General features: G+C 43.5%; 1 protein-coding gene across 3 annotated transcripts in view; it reads left to right on the forward strand.

Annotated features, from left to right (window-relative positions):
• HPSE (heparanase) overlaps positions 1-22231 on the forward strand; it is an 83777-nt gene that overhangs the window by 55645 nt on the left and 5901 nt on the right. For 2 of the 3 annotated variants that reach the window (XM_068233523.1, XM_068233521.1), the window contains exon 12: positions 13322-13712. The exons of the other annotated variant lie outside the window; for it this stretch is intronic. In XM_068233523.1, the coding sequence (XP_068089624.1) occupies positions 13322-13481 (160 nt within the window). In that variant the 3' untranslated portion in view covers positions 13482-13712. Of the gene's footprint in view, positions 1-13321; positions 13713-22231 lie in introns of those variants that run through there. 3 annotated transcript variants of the gene reach the window in all.

A 22231-nucleotide genomic window follows, 5' to 3' on the forward strand; every position in this document is an offset into this window, starting at 1 on the left:
CCAAACTGAATGTCAGAATGGGAAAGAAAGTTGATTTAAGCAATTTTGAGCATGGCATGGTTGTTGGTGCCAGACGGGCTGGTCTGAGTATTTCACAATCTGCTCAGTTACTGGGATTTTCACGCACAACCATTTCTAGGGTTTACAAAGAATGGTATATAAAAGTTGGTATAAATCAGGATTTCTCAACTCAGTCCTCATGTACCCCATAAGGCTACTTCCCCACCAGGACGTTGCGTTTTAGGGGACGTTATGGTCGCATAACGTGCCCCTAAAGCAACGCCTGGTGGTGTTGGATGTGGACGTCAGAGCGAGCCATGTTGTGCAGCTCACTCTGGCATCCGTGATGCCGTGATGCGTACTTTGTGACGCATGCGGCATCACGTGGTCCCGCCAGCCAATCGCAGCACAAAGCGGCCTCTCCAGGAAGTAAACACTGCACGTCACAAAGTGCAGTAAATATTAATTAGCCATGTGCCTGGCCGCTCTCCCCTCCTCCCCAACATTACTGAGCATGTGCAAGCAGTCTAACGCAGCTCAGCCGCATATAACGTACTGCATGCAGTACTTTCTCTTGACGTCTAGCGTTACAATGTAAAGCAACGTGGGCACTGTGAACAGCCCATTGATTTTTCATTACTGTGCGGTGGGCTGCGTTACAGGCTGCTCTAACGTGTGCCTGTAACGTCCCACTGTGAAAGCAGCCTAAGTGCACACAGGAGCAAAACTGTAATTTATAATGTGCTCTCTTCTTCGTGGCACTGTTCAGGCAACTGAATGGTGTGTCTCTGTGTTTCCACAGGCCTTTCAAACAGCCACCTTAAAATTCCACATTGAATGGAACCATCGAGACTATTCAGCTTAAAGCATCTGTCATCTTTGCTTCTTTTTTTTTTATTGGGAAAATAATAACAGTGATCACCATGAGTGGCAGAGACAGAGACAGATTCCGTAAATATGAATGTGGGGTGGTGAAGGCTAAGAAACGTAAAAATAAAGAAGCTTTCATTCAGACGCAAAAGGGAGCGCTGGAGAAGTTTATTGTACCATCACAGTCAGCGGATAAACGCCAAAGACTTGAGAATGAGGATTTGAGCAACCGCCTTGATGACATGACAGCTGACCAAGTTCCGATACCAAATTGTGCATCCAACGAAAAAAGAAAACTTGCTGGCAACGAAAGCGTTTCATCGCCCTCTTGTGATGACGGGCTGTTGCCCACGAGCAACAAGGAAATTGGCGAACCTCTCTGTGGTGACAATGTTATTGAAACAGACACAGCAGAAAGTGAGTACCTTTCTTGTGAAAGTGTAAGCGGAACTGGAAGCATTAATCTGCGCACTTCTAGTTCTGACACTCCTCCTGAAACATCAAGCACGCTAGAGGACATTTATGATCCAGGTAATTGGGAACATGTTACCAGTAATGTGCGTGACATGTTAGTGGAAAAGGGTCCAATCAGGTTTCCAAATGACTTTGAATACCCAAAGAATGAAGGTAACAGATATTTTTCAACCAATTTTTTTACAAGGAAGGTGCCAAATGGAGAAACAGTGGATAGACAATGGTTAAGTTATTCCAAGACCAAAGATAGAATATTTTGCTTTCCTTGTAAGTTGTTTGGCACAACAGCTACTGGAGGCCAAATGGCAAACGAAGGCTGCTGCGACTGGAAGCATCTTGGCGAAAAACTTCAGCAACACGAGATTTAAGTTAATCACGTTAAGTGTGTGAACGTGTGGTTGGAATCAGCTCAGAGAATGTCCAGTGGTAGCGCAATAAATAAAATCATGGTGGAACAAATTAGAAAAGAAAAACTGCATTGGCGTGCAGTCTTAACAAGAATTTTGGCAATTGTGCAGTACCTTGCTGAAAACAACAGCGCATTTCGTGGTAAAAATGAGAAACTTTATACACCTAACAACGGCCATTTTTAGGATTAGTTGAGATGCTGGCGAAGTTTGATCTAACAATGCAAGAACATGTTCGACAAATTAAGAACGCAGAGGCACATGACCATTATCTCGGTCATAGGTTCCAAATCGAGCTCATCGATCTGATGGCGTCAGCAGGTAAATGGGAAATTATTGATAAAGTGAATAAACGCGCCAAATATTTTGCTGTCATCCTTGACTGCACGCCTGATGTTAGCCATAAAGAGCAGATGTCCCTTATATTGCGTTTTGTGGATGTATCAGCTCTAGAAGTGAAGGTGGTGGAGCACTTTATTGAATTTCTCGATGTGGACAACGCAACAGGAAAGGGATTGTCAGAGGCTCTTCTCGCCGCACTGGAGAACCATGGTCTGAACATTGCCGATTGTCGTGGATAGGGGTACGACAATGGTGCGAACATGAAGGGAAAGCACCAAGGAGTTCAAGCGCACATTCTTCGCTTAAATAGTCGAGCATTTTACACTCTTTGTGGCTGCCATAACCTTAACCTTGTTTTAGGAGACATGGCTAAATGCAACTCCCAAGCAGTGACATTTTTGGTGTCATACAGAGAATATATAAATGTTTTGCTGGGTCGACTGAAAGGTGGAAAATTTTGGAAGAAGCCGTGCCTTTCATGACAACAAAATCACTGTCAGAAACACGTGGGAGTGCCGCCTTGAAAGTGTGAAGGCTCTACGTTATCAGATAAGAGAAGTCAGGGAGGCGCTGTTGACTGTCACTGATACCGCCAATGATCCGCTAGTGAAAAGTGAATCAGAATGTCTTGCAAACTATGAGCTTGGAAGCTTCGAGTTTTTTCTGAGCTTAATCATATGGTACGACATTTTATTTGCTGTGAATACTGTCAGCAAAACTTTGCAATCAGCTGACATGCAGCTTGATGTGGCAATACAGCAAATCAAAGGCCTTGTTACTTTCCTGAAAAAGTACCGGGAAACCGGATTCTCTGGTGCTATGACCATAGCAAAGGAAATTGCATCCGAAATGAATGTAGAACAGAATTTCAAAGAAAGAAGAGTCGCACGGAAGAAAAAACAATTCAATTATGAGAGTAACGATGAATCAACATTTTCGCCGGAGGAGGAAGGAAGGAACAGGATACTTCTTATGGTTAGTGGATCAAGCATTTAGCTCAATGGAAAAAAAGATTCCAACAGCTGGAAGAGTATGCTTCAGTCTTTGGATTTCTGTACAAGTTGAACAGTTTGCAAGGCATTGAATGACAACGATTTGTTAAAGTGCTGCATGGATTTGGACAGCAAGTTACGCACAGAAGATTCACATGATTTGGACAGAATTGATTTATGTGGAGAGTTGAAGGTTTTTCGAGAAATGTTTCCTGATAACATTAATACAGCTCAAGAGTGTCTTCGGTACATTTGGCCCATTCGAGATTCATTTCCCAACATTGTTGTTGCATACAGAGTTATGTTGACAATACCTGTGACCGTTGCCAGCGCGAAAGAAGTTTTTCAAAGTTGAAACTTATCAAAAGTTATCTACGATCAACAATGGCACAAAGCACACACTGCAGTTTAGCTATTTTGTCAATTGAAAAGGAAATTGTCTCAACAATGGATTACGAAGATCTCATTAAAGAGAGTCTGAAGCGAGAATAGATCTCGCTTCAGACCTCATATATAGCAGGGGCACGTGGGGCGGTGAAGGCTAAGAAACGTAAAGATAAATAAGCTTTCATACAGACGCAAAAGGGAGCGCTGGAGAAGTTTATTGTACCATCAAAGTCAGCGGATAAACGCCAAAGACTTGAGAATGAGGATTTGAGCAACCGCCTTGATGACATGACAGCTGACCAAGTTCCGATACCAAATTGTGCATCCAACGAAAAAAAAAAATTGCTGGCAACGAAAGCGTTTCATCGCCCTCTTGTGATGACGGGCTGTTGCCCACGAGCAACAAGGAAATTGGCGAACCTCTCTGTGGTGACAATGTTATTGAAACAGACACAGCAGAAAGTGAGTACCTTTCTTGTGAAAGTGTAAGCGGAACTGGAAGCATTAATCTGCGCACTTCTAGTTCTGACACTCCTCCTGAAACATCAAGCACGCTAGAGGACATTTATGATCCAGGTAATTGGGAACATGTTACCAGTAATGTGCGTGACATGTTAGTGGAAAAGGGTCCAATCAGGTTTCCAAATGACTTTGAATACCCAAAGAATGAAGGTAACAGATATTTTTCAACCAATTTTTTTACAAGGAAGGTGCCAAATGGAGAAACAGTGGATAGACAATGGTTAAGTTATTCCAAGACCAAAGATAGAATATTTTGCTTTCCTTGTAAGTTGTTTGGCACAACAGCTACTGGAGGCCAAATGGCAAACGAAGGCTGCTGCGACTGGAAGCATCTTGGCGAAAAACTTCAGCAACACGAGATTTAAGTTAATCACGTTAAGTGTGTGAACGTGTGGTTGGAATCAGCTCAGAGAATGTCCAGTGGTAGCGCAATAAATAAAATCATGGTGGAACAAATTAGAAAAGAAAAACTGCATTGGCACGCAGTCTTAACAAGAATTTTGGCAATTGTGCAGTACCTTGCTGAAAACAACAGCGCATTTCGTGGTAAAAATGAGAAACTTTATACACCTAACAACGGCCATTTTTAGGATTAGTTGAGATGCTGGCGAAGTTTGATCTAACAATGCAAGAACATGTTCGACAAATTAAGAACGCAGAGGCACATGACCATTATCTCGGTCATAGGATCCAAATCGAGCTCATCGATCTGATGGCGTCAGCAGGTAAATGGGAAATTATTGATAAAGTGAATAAACGCGCCAAATATTTTGCTGTCATCCTTGACTGCACGCCTGATGTTAGCCATAAAGAGCAGATGTCCCTTATATTGCGTTTTGTGGATGTATCAGCTCTAGAAGTGAAGGTGGTGGAGCACTTTATTGAATTTCTCGATGTGGACAACGCAACAGGAAAGGGATTGTCAGAGGCTCTTCTCGCCACACTGGAGAACCATGGTCTGGACATTGCCGATTGTCGTGGATAGGGGTACGACAATGGTGCGAACATGAAGGGAAAGCACCAAGGAGTTCAAGCGCACATTCTTCGCTTAAATAGTCGAGCATTTTACACTCTTTGTGGCTGCCATAACCTTAACCTTGTTTTAGGAGACATGGCTAAATGCAACTCCCAAGCAGTGACATTTTTGGTGTCATACAGAGAATATATAAATGTTTTGCTGGGTCGACTGAAAGGTGGAAAATTTTGGAAGAAGCCGTGCCTTTCATGACAACAAAATCACTGTCAGAAACACGTGGGAGTGCCGCCTTGAAAGTGTGAAGGCTCTACGTTATCAGATAAGAGAAGTCAGGGAGGCGCTGTTGACTGTCACTGATACCGCCAATGATCCGCTAGTGAAAAGTGAATCAGAATGTCTTGCAAACTATGAGCTTGGAAGCTTCGAGTTTATTCTGAGCTTAATCATATGGTACGACATTTTATTTGCTGTGAATACTGTCAGCAAAACTTTGCAATCAGCTGACATGCAGCTTGATGTGGCAATACAGCAAATCAAAGGCCTTGTTACTTTCCTGAAAAAGTACCGGGAAACCGGATTCTCTGGTGCTATGACCATAGCAAAGGAAATTGCATCCGAAATGAATGTAGAACAGAATTTCAAAGAAAGAAGAGTCGCACGGAAGAAAAAACAATTCAATTATGAGAGTAACGATGAATCAACATTTTCGCCGGAGGAGGAAGGAAGGAACAGGATACTTCTTATGGTTAGTGGATCAAGCATTTAGCTCAATGGAAAAAAAGATTCCAACAGCTGGAAGAGTATGCTTCAGTCTTTGGATTTCTGTACAAGTTGAACAGTTTGCAAGGCATTGAATGACAACGATTTGTTAAAGTGCTGCATGGATTTGGACAGCAAGTTACGCACAGAAGATTCACATGATTTGGACAGAATTGATTTATGTGGAGAGTTGAAGGTTTTTCGAGAAATGTTTCCTGATAACATTAATACAGCTCAAGAGTGTCTTCGGTACATTTGGCCCATTCGAGATTCATTTCCCAACATTGTTGTTGCATACAGAGTTATGTTGACAATACCTGTGACCGTTGCCAGCGCGAAAGAAGTTTTTCAAAGTTGAAACTTATCAAAAGTTATCTACGATCAACAATGGCACAAAGCACACACTGCAGTTTAGCTATTTTGTCAATTGAAAAGGAAATTGTCTCAACAATGGATTACGAAGATCTCATTAAAGAGAGTCTGAAGCGAGAATAGATCTCGCTTCAGACCTCATATATAGCAGGGGCACGTGGGGCGGTGAAGGCTAAGAAACGTAAAGATAAAGAAGCTTTCATACAGACGCAAAAGGGAGCGCTGGAGAAGTTTATTGTACCATCAAAGTCAGCGGATAAACGCCAAAGACTTGAGAATGAGGATTTGAGCAACCGCCTTGATGACATGACAGCTGACCAAGTTCCGATACCAAATTGTGCATCCAACGAAAAAAAAAAATTGCTGGCAACGAAAGCGTTTCATCGCCCTCTTGTGATGACGGGCTGTTGCCCACGAGCAACAAGGAAATTGGCGAACCTCTCTGTGGTGACAATGTTATTGAAACAGACACAGCAGAAAGTGAGTACCTTTCTTGTGAAAGTGTAAGCGGAACTGGAAGCATTAATCTGCGCACTTCTAGTTCTGACACTCCTCCTGAAACATCAAGCACGCTAGAGGACATTTATGATCCAGGTAATTGGGAACATGTTACCAGTAATGTGCGTGACATGTTAGTGGAAAAGGGTCCAATCAGGTTTCCAAATGACTTTGAATACCCAAAGAATGAAGGTAACAGATATTTTTCAACTAATTTTTTTACAAGGAAGATGCCAAATGGAGAAACAGTGGATAGACAATGGTTAAGTTATTCCAAGACCAAAGATAGAATATTTTGCTTTCCTTGTAAGTTGTTTGGCACAACAGCTACTGGAGGCCAAATGGCAAACGAAGGCTGCTGCGACTGGAAGCATCTTGGCGAAAAACTTCAGCAACACGAGATTTAAGTTAATCACGTTAAGTGTGTGAACGTGTGGTTGGAATCAGCTCAGAGAATGTCCAGTGGTAGCGCAATAAATAAAATCATGGTGGAACAAATTAGAAAAGAAAAACTGCATTGGCGTGCAGTCTTAACAAGAATTTTGGCAATTGTGCAGTACCTTGCTGAAAACAACAGCGCATTTCGTGGTAAAAATGAGAAACTTTATACACCTAACAACGGCCATTTTTAGGATTAGTTGAGATGCTGGCGAAGTTTGATCTAACAATGCAAGAACATGTTCGACAAATTAAGAACGCAGAGGCACATGACCATTATCTCGGTCATAGGATCCAAATCGAGCTCATCGATCTGATGGCGTCAGCAGGTAAATGGGAAATTATTGATAAAGTGAATAAACGCGCCAAATATTTTGCTGTCATCCTTGACTGCACGCCTGATGTTAGCCACAAAGAGCAGATGTCCCTTATATTGCGTTTTGTGGATGTATCAGCTCTAGAAGTGAAGGTGGTGGAGCACTTTATTGAATTTCTCGATGTGGACAACGCAACAGGAAAGGGATTGTCAGAGGCTCTTCTCGCCGCACTGGAGAACCATGGTCTGAACATTGCCGATTGTCGTGGATAGGGGTACGACAATGGTGCGAACATGAAGGGAAAGCACCAAGGAGTTCAAGCGCACATTCTTCGCTTAAATAGTCGAGCATTTTACACTCTTTGTGGCTGCCATAACCTTAACCTTGTTTTAGGAGACATGGCTAAATGCAACTCCCAAGCAGTGACATTTTTGGTGTCATACAGAGAATATATAAATGTTTTGCTGGGTCGACTGAAAGGTGGAAAATTTTGGAAGAAGCCGTGCCTTTCATGACAACAAAATCACTGTCAGAAACACGTGGGAGTGCCGCCTTGAAAGTGTGAAGGCTCTACGTTATCAGATAAGAGAAGTCAGGGAGGCGCTGTTGACTGTCACTGATACCGCCAATGATCCGCTAGTGAAAAGTGAATCAGAATGTCTTGCAAACTATGAGCTTGGAAGCTTCGAGTTTATTCTGAGCTTAATCATATGGTACGACATTTTATTTGCTGTGAATACTGTCAGCAAAACTTTGCAATCAGCTGACATGCAGCTTGATGTGGCAATACAGCAAATCAAAGGCCTTGTTACTTTCCTGAAAAAGTACCGGGAAACCGGATTCTCTGGTGCTATGACCATAGCAAAGGAAATTGCACCCGAAATGAATGTAGAACAGAATTTCAAAGAAAGAAGAGTCGCACGGAAGAAAAAACAATTCAATTATGAGAGTAACGATGAATCAACATTTTCGCCGGAGGAGGAAGGAAGGAACAGGATACTTCTTATGGTTAGTGGATCAAGCATTTAGCTCAATGGAAAAAAAGATTCCAACAGCTGGAAGAGTATGCTTCAGTCTTTGGATTTCTGTACAAGTTGAACAGTTTGCAAGGCATTGAATGACAACGATTTGTTAAAGTGCTGCATGGATTTGGACAGCAAGTTACGCACAGAAGATTCACATGATTTGGACAGAATTGATTTATGTGGAGAGTTGAAGGTTTTTCGAGAAATGTTTCCTGATAACATTAATACCGCTCAAGAGTGTCTTCGGTACATTTGGCCCATTCTAGATTCATTTCCCAACATTGTTGTTGCATACAGAGTTATGTTGACAATACCTGTGACCGTTGCCAGCGCGAAAGAAGTTTTTCAAAGTTGAAACTTATCAAAAGTTATCTACGATCAACAATGGCACAAAGCAGACACTGCAGTTTAGCTATTTTGTCAATTGAAAAGGAAATTGCCTCAACAATGGATTACGAAGATCTCATTAAAAAGAGTCTGAAGCGAGAATAGATCTCGCTTCAGACCTCATATATAGCAGGGGCACGTGTGCCCCTGCTAAAACGCCGCTATCCCGCGTCTTAACGGGGGTCCCTGTTCCCCCAAATCCCCTCCGTAATGCAGGGGAGCGCTTCCGCATTGGGGCAGGGCTAACCGCCGCAGCCCTGCCCCACGCGCGTCTGTCAGCGCGTATCTCCGCCTCTCCCCCGCCCCTCTCAGTCTTACTTCACTGAGAGGGGCGGGGGAGAGGCGGCGATGCGCGTCTGATAGACTCGCTGGGAGGCAGGGCTGCAGCCGTTAGCCCTGCCTCCAGGAAGAAAGAAATCTACGACCAACTTGCGACCAAGGTTTGCGGGGGGTGGGTTGGGGGTGAAGGGACCCTCGTGCAGCCACGGGATAGCGGCGTTTTAGCAGGGGCACACATGCCCCTGCTATATATGAAAGCTGAAGCGAGATTTAGTCTCGCTTCAGTGTCTCTTTAACGATTTTGCTCAGCAAAAAGCCAGAAAAGTGGACTTCCGTCTGCGTCTGTCAAGGCAGCAGCTCTTTCTGGAAAGTGTTAATGTTTTTTTACAAGTGTTTTTGGTTCTCTGTAATTCGTTTGCTGACTCCAGCAGCGGGTTCTGCAGAAGAAGCGAGTGTTATCTAGTTGTCAAAGCGGACCTGAACTCAGAGCTTCCTCTCTGCTCTAAAAGATACACAACAGCATAAATAACCTTTAAACCTTTAAAAATGTTTCTTTGTTACAGCTGATACTAAACTTGAAATAAATCAGCACTGTTTCTACTTCCTGCTTTCATAGACAGACTTATTGTTTACATCCTGTACTTTCAAATAAGCTTATCTGCCATGGCAGTCAGGTGGCCCAGGGGAGAGATCAAGTTACAAATAGTGGTTAGACACAAATGAGGGGCAATTAAACAAGCTAAACTCTCTAAATATATACAGGGTGTATTTCTTTGTTTTCCTTCTGTCCTGTGCAAGAGTTCAGGTCCACTTTAATGTTTCTGAACAATTAATTCAGTTGGTTAAAAGCCTCTAAACCAAGATAATACTTGGTACTCACAATGGGCTTGATTCACAAAAGAGTGATAACTGTTAGCATGGGCGTTTTCGTGCGAATTTTCGCATTGCGCGTGTGGTTGCGAATTTTTGCATGAAACGATAACGGTTTTCGCACAGAAACGCGATTTTTTTTGCACGAAAACGATATTGATTTCGCGTGAAAATTAGCGGTTGCGCGCGATAACTGTTATCTTTTTGCGCAAAAATTTGCAATCGTGCACAATGCAAAAATTTGCGCGAAAACGGCCATGCTAACAGTTAGCTAACAGTTATCAATGTATTGACTGCACCTTTCATTGAACCCACCTATCCCAGAAATGATGGGTCTTCCAGGTGGATTTATGGTATTTTTGTGAATTTTGGGCAGTAAATAAAACGTGGGTATAATAGGATGTTCTACCCACAAAATATTTTTTTTCTTTATCAGTTATGACTCCTTCCTTCCATAAGCGCTTTCCCTAACAATTCTTTCAGTTCTGTCTGTAGGCGTTTGGTGGGATAAGATCTCAGTTTGCCATAAAACTGGCTGTCTTTTAATTGCCTTTCCACTTCTCTCACATACATGTCTTTGGGCCAGATTACAACATTCCCGCCCTTGTCTGCCTCTCTTATGATGACATCACTCCGGTCTCTTAAAGTTTTTAAAGCCCTCTTTTCCTCTTCATTTAAATTTTGGGTACCCCTAATAACTTGTTTTTCCAATGCCTCCAAATCCCTGCTTACTAAATTAAAAAAGATTTTTATTTCTGGGCAGGATCCCCAAGTCGGCATAAATCTTGAAAGGGGTATTACCCACCTGGTTTGTTCTCTGATTTTCATCCAGTAAATCCACTAAGTCCTGCAAAGCTTGTCTATCCTGTGCCTCAGGAAAGATATCAGTAAGCAGTTCTATCGGTATAGCTGGTTTGTCATATATCTTTTTCAGAGTAAGACGCCTGCAAAATAAATAAACATCTATGATTACTTCAAAGAGGTCAAAATTGTTTGTTGGTCCGAACGATAGTCCTCTCTGCAAGACTGAAATTTCTCCTTGCGTTAACTGTCTGCCTGATAAATTGATAATAGACAATACCTCTGAATTGTGCTGTTCTTGTGTTTCACCAGCTCCCTTTTGCCTCCTTGGTTTTTTTGTTTAAATTCTTGGTCTGTCCATTAAGCATTCTTTTCCTTAAATTGTGTCCATGACTGTCAGATTCTGATTGCACATAATCGCTGGACTCTGAAATTGAGGAGCCCTGAGCTCTTATTTCACGTTTCGGTAGTTCTCTTGGTCTTCTGGGCAGGTTACGTGATTTTTTGGGGGTCTTCTGTAGATCTGACTCCCCTTGGGGTTCCCCCTATGATTCCATTTGTAGGCCCTGTTGGTGTTAACACTAATTACTATAAATCATAATTTCTCATGCTGTGTGAGAAGAACCGAGAAAAAGGTCATCTGACTTTTACATTCCTTGGAGCTGCTGACAAAGCAACCATTACTATAGAGCTATGTGGAGAAAAGAGGCACAACCAAAATGTTTGCGCTAATAACTTCAAAAGGGAAAAAAGGACAAACCAAATTAAACTTCTTTGAGATAAATACCTTATGGCAAGAAACAATGTTGTAATTTACCTCTATAAATGTACTGTAATGTGCCAAGTTCCATTCTTCTTTTATGCAATGCCATCCATTTTAGCAAGATATCTTCAACTGCTGGAGGACTGTCGTTATGAATGTAAAACAGAGCAAGCAATTCAATCTGTTTTGACCCATGGTGCTGCACAGGTGACTTTTCAAGAGTTTTAAGGAACTAAACCTCCGCTCAGCTTCACATGTTGTAGCATGGAGAAGAAAATCTGTAAAAGTGTTGTAATGTTTGGATAGGCTAAATCATTAGTGTAGCAGGAAGGTTTTCATGTGTCTTACAATAATTTCTCCATAGCTGCAGTTTACACTGCTCTTGAAGAAAGAGGATTATCTTCATATTTTGAAATTTAATGTAGGGGAGCCTGACCAGAAAAGTCGGTAGATGTTGTAGTCACTGATGGAACAATGGCTAGTGCCACCACTGATGTCTTCTGTTCCTTTCCTCATGACTAATATGCCTCTGTTAATCAGAAAAAAGCTGGTACATTCTCTCATATAAACTAGAGAACCAATCAGACTTATTTCTTTCTGTTATAGTTCTTTTCATTTAATGAATGTGTAGGATAACTAATATGCCAAACCTTGGTGATTGTTTATTACCTTAGATAGTAGTCTAATGCTTTTCTCTCAATTATACCCCTTGTGTACATGAACGTGTATTAGAAGGTATGTTAGATCTTTTGTTTCTTCTTCCCCTCTAGTAGGCTTGGATACTCCCAACTTCCTTGTTTTTGAGGCAATCTTCAATTAAGGACATAGACTTATATCCTAGCACCTGGTCAAACTTTCCTCAACCTCATCTATCCACTCCCTATTTGTAGTTGTCAAGTCTACTTAATACTTGTTATTCTGCATACTACTTTGTACTAACTGCTTGTACTGATATTCTTTAAGCTGAAATAAAAATAGTGTTACAAAAAAAAAAAAAAAAAAAGCTGGTACAGCTACCATCTTGCATAACATTTTTTATTTCCTTGTGGAGGTAATTAGGGATGCTGGGTCCATACCTTATCCTGGTGGGCTCGATGATTAGGAAACCTTGATTTCAATTCACTTAGTAAGTAATTGAGTACTCTTTTGTGAATCAAGCCCAATGAGATTTTCTGGCAGATTTAGAACATGTCCGATTTGATTTCCGATTGATTTTCCATAAAAGTGAACGGAAAAACTATGGGAAATCAGATCAGACTTGTTGGAAATAGTCAATCTGACAGTAAATCTGCCAGAAAATCTCATTGTATGTACCTAGCATAAGAATAATTAAAATACGTAATGTAATCAAAAAGCGAATGGTAGTACCATTGGCTGTTTGACTACATTACATATTGTTATTGTTTTTATATTGGTTGGCTTAGTGGCCTTTACCTAACATAATTGTAAATAATAGTAAGGCGTACTGCGTTAAAGGCGGACAAGCCCATGAACGTGGCGATACGGTATATGGCCTACACTTATGGCTCTAGGCCCCGCATGTGACACTCGCCCACAGGCTCTGCATACTCTAAGGCCGCCTCTGGGAGGGGGGCAGGGGAGTTAACCAGACTGAGGAGGTGGGCACAATACTTTAGAAAGGCTACTTACAGGTATAAATGTGAGTCTGTTCTATCCAATATGATGTACCAGATGTAAACTTTATATGTTCATCTAACTGTACACAGTGCCTAGACTACATATATGTATTGCCATTCAGACCTTTTTTTGGCTGGAGGTGGTCTTAAAGTATTACATTTTAAAAAGCATGTCACTTAATGGTTTTCTCCTCCCCTCTTTCAGAACTGTCTTGCTGAATGGTAATGTGCTAAAAATGGTGGATGACAAAGTACTACCAGCTTTAAACGGAAAGGAGCAACCTCCAGGCACCCCCCTTGTTCTCCCCCCTCAGAGTTTTGGGTTTTATGTTGTTAAAGAAGCTAAGGCCAGTGCTTGCTTGTAAGTTCCAAAGGACTTTGGACAATGCAAAATTACTTTTAAGTAATTACTTTTCTTTGGATGCTTTGAAGATGATTTCAACTGAATGAGGAGATCAAAACAACCAATCGGATCCTGAATTTGAAATGCTTCACTTTTCCGTTCACTTTATCATTTTTGTTTTTCGCTCTTTCAAAAGCTCCTTTGGAATGGTCAGATGATGTAGATGAACATTAAATTATTTTCAGAGCAGAAAGAGTAGTAGGGGTTATTTTGAGAATAATTGACCTTGGCCTTAACCATTTCCATGCCAAGCACATACCATGTACGTGTTGACAGGGAAGTGCTCAAACTGCCAACAACGTACTATGTACATTAATTGGCAGTTTAGCCCCTGGGAAGCAGCAAGGAGGGAGGCCAACGTGGTTTCTCCCTCCTTCCACGTGGGCCTCCTCCTCTGCCTCCTTGTATGGCTGGAACAGCAGTGGGTGTGTAATTAATCACCCGATCGCTTGCTCCATGCTGTGTCCCACGCCAGCTGCCGTCTGCACTCTCTCCTCTCTGTATGACTGCTGATTACATACGCGTCATACAGGATTGGAAGAGCAGAGAGATGCCTGTAGCCGCTGGGGACACCGTGTGGAGCCAGTGATTGGTTGAGTTAATTACACACCCACCGCTGCTCCAGCCATACAGGGTGACCCATGTGGAGGCAGGAAGGAATGATGTTGGCCCCCATACCTGCTACCTATACTGGGGGCTCCTATACCTACTACCTATGCTGGGGCACCTATTCCTGTCTACCTGTATTGGCGGCACCTATACCTGGCTACCTGGACTGGGGCATTTATTCCTGGCTACACCTATATCTGGCTACCTGTACTGGCACACCTATTCCAGGACAGGAAAAGTGGTATACCAATACATATCTGGTATCATTGGATTCAGCAGAATCAGGACTTACAAACTGTAACATTTTCGTCAGTAAATGTAATTTATTCTTTGGAAAAAAAAAAAACAGAACCGAAAAATTCCATAACAAATATTTGGCTTAGTATTAGTTAGAAAGTGGACAATGCATCTTGTGTGAAAATGTATATACATATCCAGTGCCTCACTCTGAATGTGATGCTTCTCCATCAGTCTCATTTCTTGCTGTTGACTCTATTGTTACACAACACGGTGGCGTAGTAATAAGCACCAGTGGCGTAGCTAAGGAGCTATGGGCCCCGATGCAAGTTTTACATGGGGCCCCCCAAGCACTCTATACATAACAATTGATACGGCGCACCAAAACCTGCCAATGGCAACTACAGTGTCAGAGGTGCAAGAAGAGGCTGGGAAACAGTTTGTTAGTGATAACTACTATTCACAGCATCTATAGAAATGATTATTATGAGCACAGGACCAATAGAGAGGTAATAATGTAGATGAGGGAGAGCCCTTCGGGGCCCCTCTGGCCCAAGGGCCCTGATGCGGTCGCTACCTCTGCACCCCCTATTGCTACGCCCCTGATAAGCACTCTTACCTTGCAGCACTGAGCCCCCGGTTTGAATCCCAGCCAGGGCACTATCTGCACAAATGCTCAATCACAAGAAAATGTATGCGTGCTCTACACCAAGCTTAACCCTTTCAAGTCTAGCTGTGCAAATCTGGCTAGAATGGCTTACCATGAGACATGCTCACGCAGAAATGCATCTGCTTTCGCATGCCAAACTTTGCAGGGTCAAAAACCAATACCGCGAAGCGGTTGCCCTGCGGGAATTAGTTCATGCTATACAGCACTATCCAGGAGCGCCTCGGGGAGGCTTCCCATTGCCCCCATACAACCGGGGGGGCTGCGGGGCCCCAGGCTCTCTCACTGCCTAGGGACCACAGCAGCACCCTGGAGGTGGAGGCTGGGTAGCGCAGACGACCCCCCCAAGCGTGGCCGGCGCCGGGGGGGGGGGCCATCCGCACCTATCTCCCAAAAATTTAAAAACAGGCACTTACCTGAACGTCCATTGCGTTCTGCTGCTGCGCATCGACTCGGGGCACTGCATGGGAAAGGAGTGACGCATGGGTCATTGGTTTTTGACCCGCGGTATTGGTTTTTGACCCTGCAAAGTTTGGCATGTGAAAGCAGATGCATTTCTGCGTGAGCATGTCTCATGGTAAGCCATTTTAGCCAGATTTGCACAGCTAGACTTGAAAGGGTTAAGCTTGGTGTAGAGCACGCATACATTTTCTTGTGATTGAGCACTATCTGCACAAAGTTTGTATGTTTTCCCCATGTCTGCGTGGGTTTCCTCCAGTCACTCCAGTTTCTTCCCACATCTCAAAAACATATAGATAAGTTGTTTGCCTTTCCCCTAAAATTTACCCTAGGCTATGATACATACACTACGCAATACATACATACATAGACATATGACTAGATTGTGAGCCCCTCTGAGGGACAGTTAGGTGACAAGACAATATACTCTGTACAGCACTACAGAAGATAACAGTGCTATATGAATACTAAATAATAATAATCTCCAATTAGTCAGTGACTGCTTACTGATTTATATGGCACCACCATAATAACAAAGACATATCCTCTATGGGTGGTAAGTGTCTTCCTCAGCCTCAGGTCCTCTATCAAAGGCCTTGGAGTTTGAGGGTCCTGCACAGTACCTTAGTTGTTACTAGTGCAGCACTCCAATCTTCTAAATAGAACAGAATTTATTTGCAATTATTCAGGTTGGAGTGAGCGTTCTGTTGGAGCCACTCTTCCAGATTAGGAGTCACAGCTCTGAGTACTTATACCACTGCTGAAATCACTTTGGCTTTAATTTTCCACATCCTTTCTGGTTCCTCTTCCCAGGACTAGCATTGCTTCAGCGTCTCATGCTCTTTACTTTCTGATATTACATACCATTGCAACAGCTATCACCAGTGCGGACTTCTGAAGCATGTCTACTTCCACAATGTCTGGTTTCTTGGCCAGTACCGGTCTGTCTTTGTGTATGTGGAAGTCCTATAGTATCCTAGTCCTTTTATGCTCCACAATCTTCTTTTCTGGAATCTCTCATCTAAATGTGGAATAATTTTGCCCATACGTATGTGATGATTCTATATGGAGTATAAGTACTACAATGTCAAGCAGTGGCAAACATACAGTATACCCTGTAAAATGGACACATGCATGGGACACCCAGGTAGATATGAAGCAATACCAAGGTGCCAAAGGTAAGGACTTTGTCCAAACTTACAGTCTAAGTAAGGCAGTGGTTAGCAGAGACATAATGAATACAGAGACAGGCTGATGGATAAAACCAAATACAACCAACCTAAGGCCTGGTTCACATTGGCAGGCAAAACGGTCCGTTTAACAGACCGTACTGGAACGGACCCAAACGGATGCAAAGTTAGCCAATGGATCTGTTCAAATTGCTCTGTTCCTCACAGTCCGCCGAATGGACCACAAGTGTGGGGAGGCTGCGATAATTCCGGAGTCGTGTCGCAACGACTGTGGGCTAATGAAACAGATCAAAAACTGATGCCAAATAAAAACTGATCCGTTTCACGGATCAGTTTTTACATTGATCAGTTTGTGATCTGTCCAGTGTGAACTGGGCCTAATAATACAGTTGAGTATAATATAACTTTATCCACAAGTGGTTACATTCAGTAGGATTGAGGGTAGGAACACACTAGGCAGAATCGCATATGGGTTTTCCACTATGTGCTATGGAAAACTCATATGTGATTCTGCCTAGTGTGTTCCTACCCTGATTGTATCTGATAAGAACAGCAACTAAAGCACACTCAATTCAACTTGCTCTTCATTTGTTTGGTTACTAAGCTCTGTACACTGCTGTTTAAATATGTCTTTCTGTATTAACCTATTAGATATGTGCACTGCTTTTGACCTCAGTCAGCAGAACTCCTTGTGCTGTAAATTCTTGGAATGCTTTGATCTTTCTCTCTGCTAGCAAAAAAAAAGCAGAAATCCTCTATTATAGTCTCACACTGCCACCTAGGTACACGTGGCCATAAATACACATTACAGTATTATTATTATTTAGTATTTATATAGCGCTCACAATCTAACCCTTTATTAGAAGCAAGGCAATATAAGTAAGAAATAAAACATGTGCTAATATAAATTGGCCTGGAGCACTAGAAAGCCTCTAAATAAATTGGTTGCTAAAGGGTTAAAGGACACCTGAAGTAAGAGGGATATGGAGGCTGCCACATTTATTTCCTTTTAAACAATACCAGTTGCCTGGCAGTACCGCAGATCTTTCTGCCATCAGTAGAGCCTGAATTATATACCTGAAGCAAGCATGCAGCTAATCTAGTTAGACAAAAGTCAGAGACATCTGATCTGCATGCTTGCTCAGGGTCTATGGCTTAAAGGAAACATCCGGGAAGGTTTAAAAAAAATCAGATTTACCTACCTAAGGCTTCCTCCAGCCCCTGGAAGCCTATGTGTCCCTTGCCGCAGCTCCACTCCAAGTTGGTCTCCCGAGGTCCCCTCTGTGGCAGCCTCTGCGCATGCGTAAGCACGTGACTGCACTGCTTGCACTCCCTTGGATGGGAGTGTTCTGCTCTGGCTACGGGAGCAAGCTCACGAGCAATGCGGGAGCATGCTCACTAACGATGCAGCTGCGTGCATGCACAGAGGCTGCTGAGCTGCCAGAGTTGGCCTCTGCTACGGAGGGGACCCTTGGAAATCAGCTTGGAGCGGAGCTGTGGCGAGGGACACATAGGCTTCCAGGAGCTGGAGGAAGCCCCAGGTAAGTAAGTCTGAAATTTTGCCCCTGCTGAGTCTCATGAGACGAAACGTGTAGGGAGGAGCCTAAGGCAGTGAAAGGCAAAGGGTGTTTGAATGGTGGTGTGGTTTGGCGTCCTTTGGTATTGTGGAGGCTGATGCAGTGGGAGCCGTGTCCCGGGACCACCTGTATACTACACGCTTGTTACCTCTGACAATTTGTAAGTGCAACACTTGGTTTTAAATATATTTTAATAAATAGTACTTCACTATGATCGCTACTTTTGAGTCCTCGTGAATTGCTAACCTGTGGTCTGAGGTGTACTCCGCTTACCTATGCACTGCTGATTAAAGCTTGAGATGATCTGGCTGCCTATTAATGTTATCTACCCCCCCCCCCCCAAGCAATACACATACCTCTGCCTTAGAGGACGACTGGCCTGGGTAAGTGCGGGCTGTGGGGGGTGCCTGTCACTCACTTGGTGCTTTGTGGAATTGACAGTGAAGTGTGTTATATTACAGGAAGATGTGGTGAAAGGGATTTGGAATAATTTACAGTACTACTCTATGCAACTTTTTCTCTTTTATTTGAAGTGTCTGCTCTTGGTGGCCCTGGACAGAGCATATCAGTTGGATAACATTGATTTTAATTCTGCTGCATCCATATTGGGATTGTGAGCTTGTAGTGCGATAATCTTTAATTTTAAGATTTTTTGTTTTTTTTACAATTCCTGTATTTTTCCTTTAAGGTATTTGAGACAGAGGCAGTCGGGCAACTGGTATTGTGTAAAAGTAAATAAATGTGGCTGCATCTATATCCCTCTCACTTTAAGTGTGCTTTAAATATGTCCAAAGCTATCTTACTAGAGTTCAATATGTAGTTGTAAATATATTTGTGTGTTGCTCTGATTGATTTATTCAAATGTTTTCGATGGATACTAAATTCCTCAGATATTTTGTTCTCTGGTAAAAAAATATTGCTGCTACAATGTAAATCTAGATTGATGACAATTACATTTACTTAATGTTATACACTAATACTGTACAAATCTGCAATAATTCATTTGAATGCAACTAATTACAGGCTGATACAATATTATACAATGTTATTTAAAAAATAAAGATTTGATGTGTTTCAATAACATGTTATTATCATGTCACTGTGAAATGATACCTAAATAAAGGCATTTCATCAACATTGCATCAACTTATTGTTCAGTTACCAACACGTGCCATTTTTATTTCAATATTTTTTTTTAAAACGTGATTTTCTTCTACTGATTACACATGGGGAAAATTGAATGCAAATCTCTATCATAAGCCATTTTAAAAATATAGTGGAAGAATCAAAATTGATTATTTAAAAAACAATTCCATTTGATATAAATTTCCAAGTCTGCCATTTATTAACCTTTTCAGGACCGACCGGCTCTGGACCCTTAAAGTGAACTAAACTCAGAACTACTTCTCTGCTGTAAAGGATTAGCTACAGCATTATAACCTTTACCAAAAAAAAAAAAATCTTCATAGCAATTCATGGAAATACTAAAAAAAAACCTGAAGCTTTAACCAGGAAGTTTCTAGCCTTTTTGTCACTCCAGTCAATAAGTCCTGTGTCATTCTCCCCCCCCCCCCCCCCATAAAAAAACAACAACACACACAGAGAATATAAACCATCACACGCTACATGATGAGGGCCAGCACTAGAGGGAGCAGAAAATGGACAGGCGCAGCACTGGTAATTGGACAAGGGACCAGAAGGAGGCCCAGAGGGATGCAAAAAGAGGGGGGGGGGGGCAGGGTGACAAAAGGAGGCAGGGGTGGCATATGAGGAGGTACAAACCTGTGGAACATGGCTTAGTTCAGGGGGTGGGGCTTAATCAGGGCATGGCTCCCCCCCAAGGACCAATGGCACTCCAGGCAGTGGCCTGGAATGCCCATGCCTAAAAATGCCCCTGGCTTTAACTAGGATTCACTTTCAAGGGGGCACTAAAAAGGTTAAGCCTCTGTGTTTATGTATGAGGCAAGAGCCTGCAGAGTATTCACACCTACTGATAAATGACCTGGCTAACTAAATAACACAGTAGCAGAGAATTTCTAAGCAAAACTGTACATTTCTAAGCAACTTAAAAGGGGAATGAACAGGTTTTATTGTGCAAGATTTGGGTCCACTTTAACCACTTGCCGACCGCCCACTATTAATTGGTGGCGGCAAAGTGGCACCCCCAGGACCGCGTAACCAGGTTCCCAGGCGGCACCTGGGGACTAATTAGCCGGGGATCGCGCGCATTCGCCGGCATTAGGCTCCGCCCACCCACAACATCAACCTGCCGGCTATTTAGAAGCGCCGGCGGGTTGTAAACCCCCGATCTGCCGCTACAAAGTGTATAATACACTTTGTAATGTATACAAAGTGTATTATACAGGCTGCCTCCTGCCCTGGTGGTCCCAGTGATCGAGGGACCACCAGGGCAGGAGGCAGCCCCCCTAGTAAGCACAACAGCACACTGATCCTGCCCCCTGATCGCCCACAGCACCCCTCAGACCCCCACGATCACCCCCCAGACCACTGTTTGCACACAATCACCCCCCTAATCACTCATCAATCAACCCCTGTCACTATCTGTCAACGCTATCCTATGGGTTAGGTCCTAAACTGTCCCCTGGGGGCTCCTGATCACCCCCCCTCCACACCCTCAGATTCTCCCCGGACCCCCCCCCCCCGTGTACTGTATACATCTATTCTCCCCTGTAATCATCTGTCAGTCACCCATCAATCACCCCCTGTCACTGCCACCCATCAGATCAGAGCCTAACCTGCCCCTTGCGGGCACCTGATCACCCGCCCACACCCTCAGATCGCCCGCAGACCCACCCTCAGATCACCTCCCAAGTGCATTGTTAACATCTGTTTTCCCCTCTAATCACCGATCAATCACCCCGTCACCACCTGTCACTACTACCCATCAGATCACACTCTAATCTGCCCCTTGCGGGCACCCACTTACCCGCCCACACCCAGTCCCCCCCCCCTGATCACCTCGCCAGTGCATCGCTTGCATCTATTCTCCCCTCTAATCACACCCTGATCACCTATCAATCACCCCGTCACCACCTGTCATTGCTACCCATCAGATCAGACCCTAATCTGCCCCTTGCAGGCACCCAAACACCCGCCCACACCCTCAGATCGCCCTCAAACCCCCGCTGATCACCTCCCCAGTGCATTATTTACATCTGTTCTCCCCTCTAATCACCCACTGATCACCCATCAATCACCCCATCACCACCTGTCACTGCTACCCATCAGATCAGACCCTCATCTGCCCCTTGCGGGCACCCAATCACCCACCCACACCCTCAGATCGCCCTCAGACCCCCCCCCCCCCGATCACCTCCCCAGTGCATTATCTACATCTGTTCTCCCCTCTAATCACACCCTGAGACACCCATCAATCACCTCCTGTCACCCCCTAGCACACCTACCCATCAGATCAGGCCCTAATTTGCCCCATGTGGGCTCCTGATCACTTGGCCAAACCCTCAGATCCCCCTCAAACCCCCTTCCGATCACCTCTCCAGTGCATTGATTGCATCTATTCTCCCCTCTAATCACCCCCTGAGACACCCATCAATCACCTCCTGTCACCCCCTAGCACTCCTATCCATCAGATCAGGCCAAACTCTCACCCGCCCCACCGCAGTGACAGAATTTTTTTTTCTGATCACTGCTGGTCTCTACAACTTAATTGTGGCTGAGACCAACCGTTATGCCACACAATACGCAACTGCCAATCCAAGAAGCTACCATGCCCAGCCTTTTCAGTGGAAACCACTCCAAGTTTCCGAACGTAAAATTTTTTGGATCCTTCTCCTTAACATGGGTCTAGTCATCCTGCACTTCAATGCCAATACAACCTGTCATCTAAGAGGCCACCCTGCTTATGACCGGTTCCACAGAATTCGGCCCCTCATAGACCACCCGTCATCAAAATTTGCAGATGCTTCTACACATTTTGAGGCATTTGGTTTCC

The sequence above is a fragment of the Hyperolius riggenbachi genome, chromosome 1 (assembly GCF_040937935.1).
Source record: "Hyperolius riggenbachi isolate aHypRig1 chromosome 1, aHypRig1.pri, whole genome shotgun sequence".
Classification (NCBI taxonomy): domain Eukaryota; kingdom Metazoa; phylum Chordata; class Amphibia; order Anura; family Hyperoliidae; genus Hyperolius; species Hyperolius riggenbachi.